Source organism: Ostrea edulis, chromosome 8 (genome assembly GCF_947568905.1).
Source record: "Ostrea edulis chromosome 8, xbOstEdul1.1, whole genome shotgun sequence".
NCBI lineage: Eukaryota > Metazoa > Mollusca > Bivalvia > Ostreida > Ostreidae > Ostrea > Ostrea edulis.
The window spans coordinates 34,963,657-34,976,132 of record NC_079171.1 but is presented as its reverse complement, the minus strand read 5'-3'; the positions used below and the strand labels follow the sequence as shown (position 1 = coordinate 34,976,132).

Below are 12,476 nucleotides of genomic sequence, written 5' to 3'. Positions count from 1 at the left end.
TTAAATAAGTTGAGCTTGTCGCTTATTTTTTTGGGATTTTATCTAACGGGAGCCGACACTCCATTTTTGTGGAATCTACTTCGATTCCATAAATGACAATGTTGGTTGTAGGTGCCCGAGTTTTCTCCATCTTGATCAGTACACCAATCGACTTGCACAGAAATAAAAAAAACCCTGGCAAGATCATTCCTACAACTAACCGAATTTTGGGGCCCCACAAAGAAAAAATCATCCAAAATATGCGACATTCCAGAGACATGAAAAACATGTTCCATTACCCATTGCAGAGCTGTACTAAAAGATTCAAAATTTTTACAGCTGCTGCTTGCCCCCATAGGTAGACATTTGTCGTAATAGAACTGACCCTCCCAAGTAAACCCCAACAAATGATAATCAGATGGGTGGATTGGGATACTGCGAAATGCATCTTCAATATCTGTCTTTGCCATTAAATAACCGTGCCCACATTTTTGAACTAAATGAACTACTTGATCTATAGAATCATACTGCTCTACCGAATGTTCTTTTGGTATGTTAGCATTGACAGATTCGTTTTTTGGGAAAGAAAGATCATGAGTTACCCTAAATTTTCCTGTATTGCTTTTTGGAACCAATCCCAATGGGGATACAACAAAATTTTCAAATGGTTTGTGTGCAAATGGGCCAGCAATACGTCCCTTTGCTTAAACCCACTTGTATATAATGTTCAATAATTTCTGGGTGTTCCAAAGTGGATTTATGGTTTCGGGGTACACATGGTGAAGGGGCAGATATACACCCTAATCTAAAACCATCAGTAAAGTCATTTATGAGGTAAGAAGCAAGGTTACCATCATACTTAGCTAGAAAGCTACTTAAACTTTTTGGGTTGACTGGAGAAGGAAGCTGATTGGGTGCTTGATGAGGACTTAGCGGTTGAATTAGTTGGTTGTTTTTGTTTCCTAACCCTACAGTTAACCCTTGCATGGGAACCGGAGCATGCTTGGCATTTGTGAGTACAAGGGCAGGGGTTGTGGATACATTGGTCCCCATTGTTGAATGCGTAGCAGAATTTGATAGGCTTATTGCCTGTGCTTGAACGAAAAGGCTGTTGTAACTGATAATGAGTGGAGGCAGCTTTGATTCGTAATTCCTCGACCGGTTTTTGCCATGGAAAGTCAGTGGACTTTTTCAACATACGAAAGTTTTCATCATATACACTCCATGCCTTATCTCCTAACAGTTTACTCAATTCCCTTATGTAGTAACAATATTTTAAGAGGTGGGGGGCTTGGTCTGGGAACTTTTCTATGTAAATCCCCATGAAAATCAAAAAGGCGTCAGTCCACTGTTGAATAGACAGTGGCGCCTTTGGTTTTGAGTGCCTCTGCTGTACCGTTACAGACCCAGTTGTGATACTCAAGGATATAGGTTCCTCTCGACGCTGCAACAACAAACTTAAATCTATAAATTGGCTTGCCCAGACCTTAGCTTTTAAGCGTTGGGATGTTGCAGCACCGGGAGGAATCCCATCGGACAAAGAAATTACATTTCTAACTTGTGCTGTTGCTGGCTCACCTTCGTCTTGATTCAATAACGCATTAACCAATTTAGCCACAGATGATGTTGAATCTGAAGGTTGTTTAGACTCTGCTGGTGGGGGCAGGCTTGCAGGATTATTAGTTGCAGTGTTATTTACTCTTTGTTGAGTGGCAACATCCAATGGAGACACTTCCTGATCGTCAACATTGGTATTGTTTATGTCACACACAGACAAATTAGTATGATCCACACTGTAGCTGCTACCCTGAGTCATAGAGCTGTTGCTCGAGTTCTGTGTTTGTCTTAGGATGGCGGCAGCTAATAAATCATAGTCGATTTGTTCAACAGGTTTGGCATTCGTCGCCGATGCCCCCGTAGATTTCTTTCTCTTTGATACTGGTTTTTGCGTGTTGACTGACGCCCGCTTAGGCATGGTTTTCTCTGAAAATTATATAAATTTTGTTATAACTCTATAGAGCTATTCAATATAAGATGTCCTGCTTCGCTAGCTTAAAATAAACTTGTATGGCAAGTGGTTTAGAACTGATCCCAGCTCAAAATACCCTTTTAAATTATAGCCATGTGAATTATCGTACACCTTATAAGATGTGAATTTCTGTATTACATAGAAGCAGGCTAACTGCAAACTTAGAATTCCGTACAAGGCTACATACTGTATCATAATATAAACTTAAAATCTTCTTATAACTCTGTACAACCCAAAGGTATGTATCAGAATAAGAACATTGAACTCTTAAAAATCTGTATACATGTGGATTCCTGTAGTACAGATCAAACTTACAAGCAGACTAAAGTCCTGCCAACTTAGAATTCATAAAATTCTGTACATGCCCAAATACTTAGAAGGCTTGTAACAGAATACAGACTTAGAAATCTTACAAAACCCTGTACATTAATGTACAAGTGAAAGTAGACTTGCAGTACTCAGAGATTTAGAAGCAAATTCTGTACAGACTAAAATTCTTAAAAAGCCTATATCAGAGTAGAGTGCCTAGAAACTTTAAAACTTAGCACATGACAAACAGATTTTTATATTCAACAACATTAGATTCAGACCTGAACGAAATAGAATATAGGCCTGACATTTGTTACAAATGCCATTCTTAACTACTATAAGTGATAACTGGCCTTGAATTTCTGTACTCTGTTATGCACTGCATATTTTGTGCTCCTGAGGTATTTCACCATAGGTGCTGGGGAATCTTCACTCGTAACCTCTTGTAAATGAACACCATCGCGCCCCAGGTACGACAAGTTGTCCCAAAACTCTCTGTGCTTCCAGAAGTGGACCTGATCGTGATTGGCAGTTAGCTGATCTAAGTGTTTGTTGATCTGCAGTACTTCGGTATTGTAGCCCAATGGAGATTTCCGTGGGTCCCGGCGTAGTAGCTGGCCGATAATCACATTTTAAACTCCCAAACCATGTATCAGATAGTTTGTGTATGACCAAATGTTTTGAGCTATCACATTAGCTGGACGAGTAGCAGCGTCATTACTCCCGATCTCCAGGAAACACAATGATGCGACTATCGGAAACGTGCACAATCTCGGCGAGTTAACCAGACCACATACCGACAAACCGCCTTGACCTCGAAAACACACCTTAATACGATCTTCGTTCAGACACAAGTTTTTATACACAGGATTTTGCAGTATAAATCGTTCCAAACGTTTTACATAGGGATGTCCGATGATGCCCACAACAACAGGATCCGCCATTTTGGGGTAGTCAGTACCTCGGGCGCATGGTCCAATAAATCATTGAATTGCACACTTACGTTTAGTGGAACCGCATTTGTCAAAGAACAAATCTTCCCGCGTGCATTACTTTTAAGTTAAACTGAAGTTCACGGCCAGAACTTTAACTTTCCCGTCTATTAACTTATAGAACAAGCAATCTCTTTGTGTCATAAAAGCGTCCTTCTTCATACAGGGTTAAACAAAAGTGACAATCACGTGATCATTTATCTGCAGTTTCATTGGCAAGCAATGAGGCCAAGGACACACGATTTATAAATAGCTCGGGGATAATTCAACAGGTTAAAAATAAACATAAAAACCAAGTTTTAAGAATAGAATAAGTTTTTAAATAGATTGCTTCATACAATGATGACATAAAACATATTATTGTACAATAATATTTCATACTTCATATGTAAAGGATTGGAACATATATTTAAACAATAATACAATTATTTACCCCCATCCATACCCTATCACATTTTCCCCAAGTAATATTTATAGATAGTGGTCAGTTTTAGTTGTTCAAAAACTTAAATAAACTAACTACCTTGAATTATGTAGTGTACACTTAAATGGCTTTGGTAGATCAAGTCATAAAAATTATTTAACTACTCCATAAAAATCTGGGTTTTTTCTAATCCTAACTGGATATCGTCTTTGTTTATTTACAGTTTCATTTACACAGTCTTGATTTTGTTGCCGCATGACTATTATTTTCCGCAGGAACAGTTCAACTGATACAAAAATTCTACTCAGTACATCACATACATCTAAAAGTTTTCTTATTAAGTTGAGTTGTCTGTCTATATATGCAAGTAAGCCAACTACACCTACAACGAATACACATAAAGTTGCAATAAACTTTCATTTCTCAAGTCTTCTACTTCATTGTGTCTATTCAAGTTATAGTGCTGTTCTACATCCGAGGTATGCGATTGCTGAAGCCTTGCCCTAATTACACGTTTTTTAATCAAACAGAGGACATAATTGCAGAAACTGCCAAGTGATAGACTAGTCAAGCAGATTGATATTACTGAAAGCAGAGAAAATAACACAAGAGTTATGTTACAATATATATCATATATAACCTGATCACATATATATTTTCAAACATAAACACATATGTCAGATGTACTTCAGTTTAATTGAATTTATTTATCTTCATAAATGACTGTCTCTCATTTCCATCTCAAATTGATCACAAGGCTTTGGATATAACAAATTAAATTGTCTTTTCTTTTTAAGCCGTGGCATAGTAATTATAAATAATATCAGTATTAATGAGACTATCAATGCTGTGCAGACAACTGGGAAAAGAATGAAGAACTATCTTAATATCATCTATTGGATGTGTATGATAATATTTTAATACAAGATTAAAAGTTGTAACTACACAAATTACTGAAAACAAAAATTACACAATGTCTTCATATATACTATGGCTGTCTGTATGTGGTCTTAAATAACCTTCAGAATCAAAAGAATCAAGTGAAATGTTTGATCCAGTATATATTGAACTTCTTAGAGGTTGATTTTGATTTTTTTGGATATACCACAATCTCAGAATAGTCAGTGTTAAAATATTGTAAATAAAGACAAACAAAAGGAAGAAATAGATAAGTATTTACTTATGAGAATGGTCAGCACGGGAGTACTTCCTTCTGAGTCTTTGGATGACTGATGTTGATGTGTAGTCAACAGTGGCTAAAAATAAAACATTCATTACTAAAATTGGAACATTGCAAAGTTGTGTGTGTATTGATTAAAATAAGAGTTTAAAAACATATAGAATAATATGCATGGAACTCAAAGAATAACAGCAGTAGTAATAGTATGATGATAGTAAAACACATTTAGCTCCACCCCCTTTTACTATATAATCTTACCATATATGCAAATCAGTTAAAAGGCTTAGACTATATATTGAACTGAAGGCTTAGTCTTAAACTCCACCCATTCACAAATCAGGTAAAATGCTGAGTTAAGGTAGTTATTGATAGCTAGCCCCCAAAAAAACCCGCGCATTGATTTTTTTTTCAATTTTATTTATTATAACATTTTGACTTTATCCTAAAACATATCAAAAAATCAACAAAAGTAATCAGGTTAATTTTCGAGGAAAGCGAGATTGAAATCCTCTCTTTTGCAGCCCCAAAAGGCAAAAAATGCCAAAATTGAGCAAATTAACACAGAAGCCAATAAAAAATGTTATTGACACCAGAAATATTGTTTGTCATACATAGTTATGTAAATTAAACACAAACAGATAAAAAATCAACATTGATTAGAAATTCAAAATGCATCTAAGGAAAACATTGGGATGATTCGACCTGGCAATTGGCCAAATTTACCCTAAATATGGCGTTTCTCAAATACTATGAGGCATACATTTTCTGACAACAACAAAATTCTGCTCATAAAATTTCTGATTTTATTTCATTTTTACAATAAGTCAAGTAGTATCTAAAATACTGAATAGAAAAAAATATACCAAATGAGGTTTAATCGGAAACTATGTCAGATTTTGTAACCCTACCCCCTCCCTTCTAGAAATTAATTTTAAGAGATACAGTCAGCAGAGATAAACTACTGACCTTAAATAATTAAGCATTCCCAAATTATCACATTGAGCATTCAAACTCACAATACTAGAAGTGTCTATGAGCCATTTAAGAATGATATATAGTGTGTGCTATTGCAGTTGACCTTTTCGCACTCACAATGATTGCCTAAATATTTAGTTATTTTTCATACAATTTCTTGTAATAACTGGACCAAATCTATTACCTATATATATTTTTTGATAGAAATCTATATCACTATACAGTATAATACACCAAATATGTTTAAATAACCATTTCATATTTCAATAAATAATTAATATCAATGGAAAGAGACTCATGGAATGTCCATGGATCACTACATGTAAGTCCATATTGCCCCCACAGATAGGTGTGTCTTTCATAAGTTTAAGATTTTTAATTGTAGTTTCACAATGAACCAAAAACTCACTATTGGATAACTGAGAATGCATGTACATGTATATTGCATTAACTAACTGTAGTTTTCCCCAGGTGAAGGTCTATGTTCACTGTATGTATAAGGGGGGGGGGTGAATTAATTCCAACTTTTCGAAAAATTGGATATACATTAATGTATCAATGATGTATGTTTCAACTAAATGTTGAATTACAAGGAAAATTCAAACACATTGATTGAAGTTATAAAATTGGTATTCTATCATGTGCACATTTTTTACTAATATATCTAAGAAAGAATAATAAACATTGAAATTTCCTTTACATCTATGCAAGGTGAAGATAACGAACAGTGATCAATCTCATAACTCCTACAAGCAATACAAAATAGATAGTTGGGCAAACACGGACCCCTGGACACACCAGAGGTGGGATCAGGTGCCTAGGAGGAGCAAGCATCCCCTGTTGACCGGTCACACCCGCCGTGAGCCCCATATCCTGATCAGGTAAACGGAGTTATCCGCAGTCAAAATCAGTGTGCCAAGAACGGCTTAACAATCGGTATGAAACACGTCAGACAGATTTGACCCAATGCGAGGTTGTATTGACGAACTAGATCGTTATAACGACCATAGAATTTGCGAAATGCTGACTTCAATCGAGACTGTTGAAATCCCTGCACCATCAATATTATTGTCTTTCAAAAGGCATGTACTTGTAATACACGAGTACATGTACTGGTTTTGTCAACAATGAGTATGTTCTTTCATGCAGGAGTTATGAGAATGATCACTGTTTGTTATCTTCACATTGATAGAAGTTATGAGATCGATCAGTGTTCGTTATCTTCAGCTTTATATGACTTGTGAGATTGATCATGTTCGTTATCTTCACCTTTATAGGAGTTATGAGATTGATCACTGTTCGTTATCTTCACCTTTCCTACACCCAACCAACGTGGGGACATAATTTTTAATCTTAGCGTTTGTCTTAGTTTAAAAAAAGAAAAAGAATTCAATATTTCCTGAACTATTTAAGGTCGGGTTTTGATATCTTTATGGTCATTATGGCTTTATGCTCCCCCAATGGTGCAAAATTAAGAAAGGTTGTACAGATGCATCATTTAAATGATAGTAGTACCAAACCATTTGAAAATATTGAGCAGACAATATATTCCTATGTCCAGAGTGGATTGACCATGTGACCTAATAATCAGTAGGGGTCATCTACTCCTTATACTATACCAGTGTACCAAGTCTTAGTCTACATGAAGAAAATGTTTCTTAAACAAGAAATTTTGGTAAAACACGTATGCCCCCATGGTGCAAAATTGAAAAGTGTTATACACATGCATCATTTAATTGATAGTAGTATCACCAATTCAAAATATTTTGCAGATAATATCTTCCTATGTCAGTGGATTGACTATGTGATGTAAAAATCACAAAAGGCAATCTTCTCATGAAGATGTACCAGTGTACAAAGTGTGATGTCTGTCAAGTAATGAAGTTTTAAGATATTGAGCGGACAGTATAATCCTATGTCCAGTTTGACCCTTGACCTTTTACCTCAAAATCAATAGGGTTCCTCTTCTCCTGAAGATATACCAGCGTACCAAGTTTGATGTCTGTCAAGCAAAGGTTTCTCAAGATATTGAGCAGATATTGTATTTCTATGTTCAGTTTGACCCTTGACTAAATAACCTCAAAATCAACAGGGGGCACCTTCTCCTGCAGATGTACCGGTGTACCAAGTTTGATGTCTGTCAAGCAAATGGTTCTCAAGATATTGGGTGGACAGTATATTCCAATGTCCAGCTTGACCTTTAACCTTGTAACCTCAAAATCATTAGGGGTCATCTCCTTCAGAAGGTGTACCAGTGTACCAAGTGTGATGTCGGTGAAGCAAAGGGTTCACTAGATATTGAGTGGTCAGTATATCCCTATGTCTAGTTTGACCCTTGACCATGTGACCTCAAAATCAATAGGAGTCATCTATTCCTTAGAATGTACCAGTGTACCAAGTTTGACGTCTGTAGAGCAAAGGGTTCTCAACATATTGAGCAGACAGTATATTCCTATGTCCAGAGTAGATTGACCCTTGACCTTTAAATTTTTGACTTTAAAAACCATAGGGGTCAGCTTCTTCTCGTAACCAACCCACATATGAAATATCATTAATACGAAGTGAATGGTTCTCAAGATATTGAGCGGACAACATCTGGTCAACCGACCGACATATCGTTGTATTGGTAAACGAGATCGTTACAGTGTATATCGACCATAGAATTTGCGAATTTCTGACTTTAAACGAGACTGATGAAACCCCTATACCATCAACGTGTTTGTCAACAGCCTGCCTCGATATAAAGACTGATCATACGCAATACAAGCTCTTGCGTTTCGAATCAGTTGAGGGATATAAACACCATATGCAGGTAAAAATGGAAACTTGCTACTTAAATATGGGAAGTTGACGATGGAGAATCTGAAATAATCTCGTTTGTCATAAAGTTGAGTTGTTAGTTTGCCGTTAATATCTACTAATATATACGTCTGACATATATACACATTCATACAAACCCACACTAACGTGAAAGGTGCTTAATATAGAAGGAAAAAGAAGAAAAGGGAGAAAGAAAAGTAAATGAAAAATAAATGTTATAAATGATAATGGGATAAACATTCACTAAGGGGGTTTAGAGCAAAATAAATATTCTAATGAAATGTTACATGTATATACATATGAATCACAACATAGTACATACTGCCAGTTGTTTTTAAACTCTGTATATTTACTTTGTTTGAATAGTATTTTTTCCAGCTTGTTTCTTTCTGCAATAATTCTCTTAGATCCCTTTTACTTAGTACTTGGTGGTTTTTAATACTTACTTGAAAATACATAATTCTTGATAATCAAAGTCAATATTTTTGTACGTTGTAAGTATTGTTTTTATATTTACCAAATAAAATTGTTGTTCTGACAAATGATTCAAATATTTGAAACTTGTACAAAAACACCTCTTCAATATCACTCCAAAATCGGTTACTAAATTCCTGATTCTTGTATTATACCATATATGTTCTTGAAAGTCTCGTATATTTGTGTTCCGTGAGGATCCACGTTAGAATATGTCCTCAGTACCCCGTTGCTTGTCGTAAAGGGTGATTAAATGGGGCGGTCCTTTGGATAAGACCGCAAAAACCGAAGTCCTGTTTCACAACAGGCGTGGCACGATAAAGACCCCTCCCTGCGCAATGGCCGTAAGCGCCAAGCATAGGCTTAAGTTTTGCAGCCATTCACCGGCAATTGTGACGTCTCTATATGAATGAAATGTTCTCGAGAGGGACGTTAAATAATACTCAATCAACCAATAGTATATATATTCGTCTCTTGTTTTACGTGACATATTCCAAGGCAACCTCTCAAGACACTATTCCATAAGTTGTTATCCTCGTTTATGATTTTGAAATAAAGTCTGGACCCAATAATGAAATACTTTAATAATCTAGATGCACTTGCACTTGAAGTAATTTTACCTACTTGGAATCTGAATAGATTAATATTCTCTAATCAACTTGCTTTTAATCCTAACATTAACTAACAATAACCCACCATTCTAAGATCACCGACACGATAATCTTGAATGACAGTACTTTTTCGTGGATCCCCAAATATAAATTTCATCGAATATTTTTTTATAATTGCTGATGGAGGATTCGATAAAGTAAGTATCTAGTGATTTAATTTAAGTTGTGTTAAACCACTCAAACTTTCCAGCTAGAATGATGATATACATCTTTCGAGATTTTTTTTTTACTACCAATGCACGTCAGTTTTCAACATATATTTTTAGCCGTCTATAGATTAGAGATTAGTGATGTATAATCTGCATGTTCAATTTTGTACTCTTCTCCATCTATCATTATTCTTTTATATTTTTGCGGATTAAAATACTCAACATTTCAGCACACAACAGGACAATATATGGGAATATAGGATTTCTCTATCTACGACATTTGTCTGGATTGATATAATTAGATATAACTCCATAAGACACAGGATTTAATATTGCTGAACAAAGTCTCTAGCTTTTGATCGAGGTTCCAAAGTTAAGGTATAATGAAAGGATAATGAAAAATTTTGAAGGATTTAGATCAACATAAAAGTTTATTGTTAAATAATGATGAAAGTGAAGCAGATGAAATTCACATGACTAGTAAATGATTAGAATCTGACCTTTTTGCACTTCAGACATTTTAGAAGAGTTGTCTCCCCTTTGTGAAAATAAGAAACATCTAATTTTCTAAAAATGTGTGTGGTCAATAATTAATTTTATTTTATATTTTCACAAAAAGAAAGTGTATGTAACTTTCTACCAAGAGATTAGTATGAATATATAATTTGTTTTTAAAATATTGTAATAAAAGATGCTTTTCCCATATACTTCCATGTTAAGTTCTAGGTGAAATATAACAAGCAGTAAACAAAATTTTGAAAATTCCTACCGTGGGCTATTTCTATTTGATGAACCCTTCAAAATGATACCATGATTACAAATATTCCATCATACATTTATTAGATATGAAATATGGTCATTATACATTGAATGCCTTAAAACAACCAAGTGTGTCATTAATAAAATTCCAGGAGATAGTAATCAACATCGTTTTCAAATAAATGTGTTTGATTGCGTTCTGTGTATTCCATGGTGTCGAAAATCAATCTGATATTTTTTCTAATGCAAGGTGAAGATAACGATCAATCTCATAACTCCTATAAGCAATACCAATAGATAGTTGGGTAAACACGTACCCCTGGACACACCAGAGGTGGGATCAGGTGCCTAGGAGGAGTAAGCATCCCCTGTTGACCGGTCACACCCGCCGTAATATATCTTCCTTTTATAAAACCAGTTTGATTGTTTTTATTCATTTACCCAAGACTCTTTTATTAGCTCGGCTATGTACTCAGATGCTAATTGATGAATAACATTTAAAAGGCTAATGGGAGGTTCAACTGACTTTAGTGTACACGTTAGGATTCCTAGTCTATTTGCATCTGATAATTCATAAGCGTTATTTATTGTCTTTATCACAAATTCACCAATATACCCCCCCCCCAATAAAATAAAAGTCATATATGTAAATCCATCTAGCTCCGGAATTTTATCAATTTTCAAAAAAAAAGAAAGAAGGAACTTATTTAGTAATTGGCCCCTCTCAACTAACTGATATTCTTTCACTTTGTCTGCGTATATCATATTCTCTTAGTCGAGTGTAAATACTACAGTCTGCTTCTACATTTTATCTTTTTAAATATAATTTTTCATAAAACTTTTGGTTTCCTCTAATGTCTTCTTGATTACGTAATGTAAACAAATCTTCTGTGATTATTTTTGGAATTTGTTTACTAATGTGATTTCTAGATTCAAGACATCACACTTAGGAGCAAATTTGGTCGTGCATTATTTATGCAAAATGGATGATACTGACAAGATATTTACACATGCCCTTGTCATTGCCCGCACCATACTCCTCAGGGGCGGATTCAGGAATTGCGGTTAAGGAGGGGGGGGGGGCTTTATGAGGCATGGAATCTGGGGCTGCCTTGATGCCCCCAGTGGGTCCAGGGCGAACTCTGGTGGGGACCCAGGGGGTGTATCCCCCGGAAGCTCCAGGGTTTTATAGATTTTATAGGGCTAGAAATATGTCTCCTATTTAGATCATTTGTACTATTTTCTATCATTTTTGATTAAGTGAAATTAGTAATATGACGCAAATTCTAAGGGTGTTTGGAAAAAATTAAAGTTCTCCCAATAAAGTAATTCAAGAAATCAAAATATGTTGTCATTGAATTCTCTAGAAATGGTAGAAAGTATTGCTTCTTTTATCGTCTAGTACATTTTTCTGAACAAGATACCACAAGTTACCTTAAATCTGAAAAAATTTAAGGGGGGAGGGCGCCGGGTGCGCCCACTTAAATCTGCCACTGCTCTTGCAGTCAATTAAAATTTAAAGGGGAGACGTGGTTTGGTTGTTTTTCTATTTTGTAAAAATAAAATCAATACCGACTAGCGTGTGGCTCTATTGAAGCCTGACCCATCTTACTGTGCTTCGCCAGAAACGATTATGCATTTAAATACCTTGCACAATTATAGGACGATGGTGTAGATTTATAATGCAGACTGCACAGTAGGGACCCTGCTACACT

At 35.5% G+C, this 12,476-nt stretch overlaps 1 protein-coding gene and 1 pseudogene across 1 annotated transcript; both read right to left on the bottom strand.

Annotated features, from left to right (window-relative positions):
* Window positions 1-799: 799 nt before the first annotated feature.
* Window positions 800-1,954, bottom strand: LOC130049684 (uncharacterized). The gene has a single exon (XM_056147585.1). It carries the CDS (start codon window positions 1,952-1,954, stop codon window positions 851-853), a length of 1,104 nt encoding a protein of 367 aa, XP_056003560.1. The 3' UTR covers window positions 800-850.
* Window positions 1,955-2,652: 698 nt separating this feature from the next.
* Window positions 2,653-3,261, bottom strand: LOC130049683 (uncharacterized; annotated as a pseudogene).
* Between the last annotated feature and the right edge of the window lie 9,215 nt (window positions 3,262-12,476).

What these genes read in the sequence shown, in the direction of transcription:
- LOC130049684 (XM_056147585.1), bottom strand. Translation starts at nt 1,954, where the DNA reads ATGCCTAAGCGGGCGTCAGTCAACACGCAAAAACCAGTATCAAAGAGA.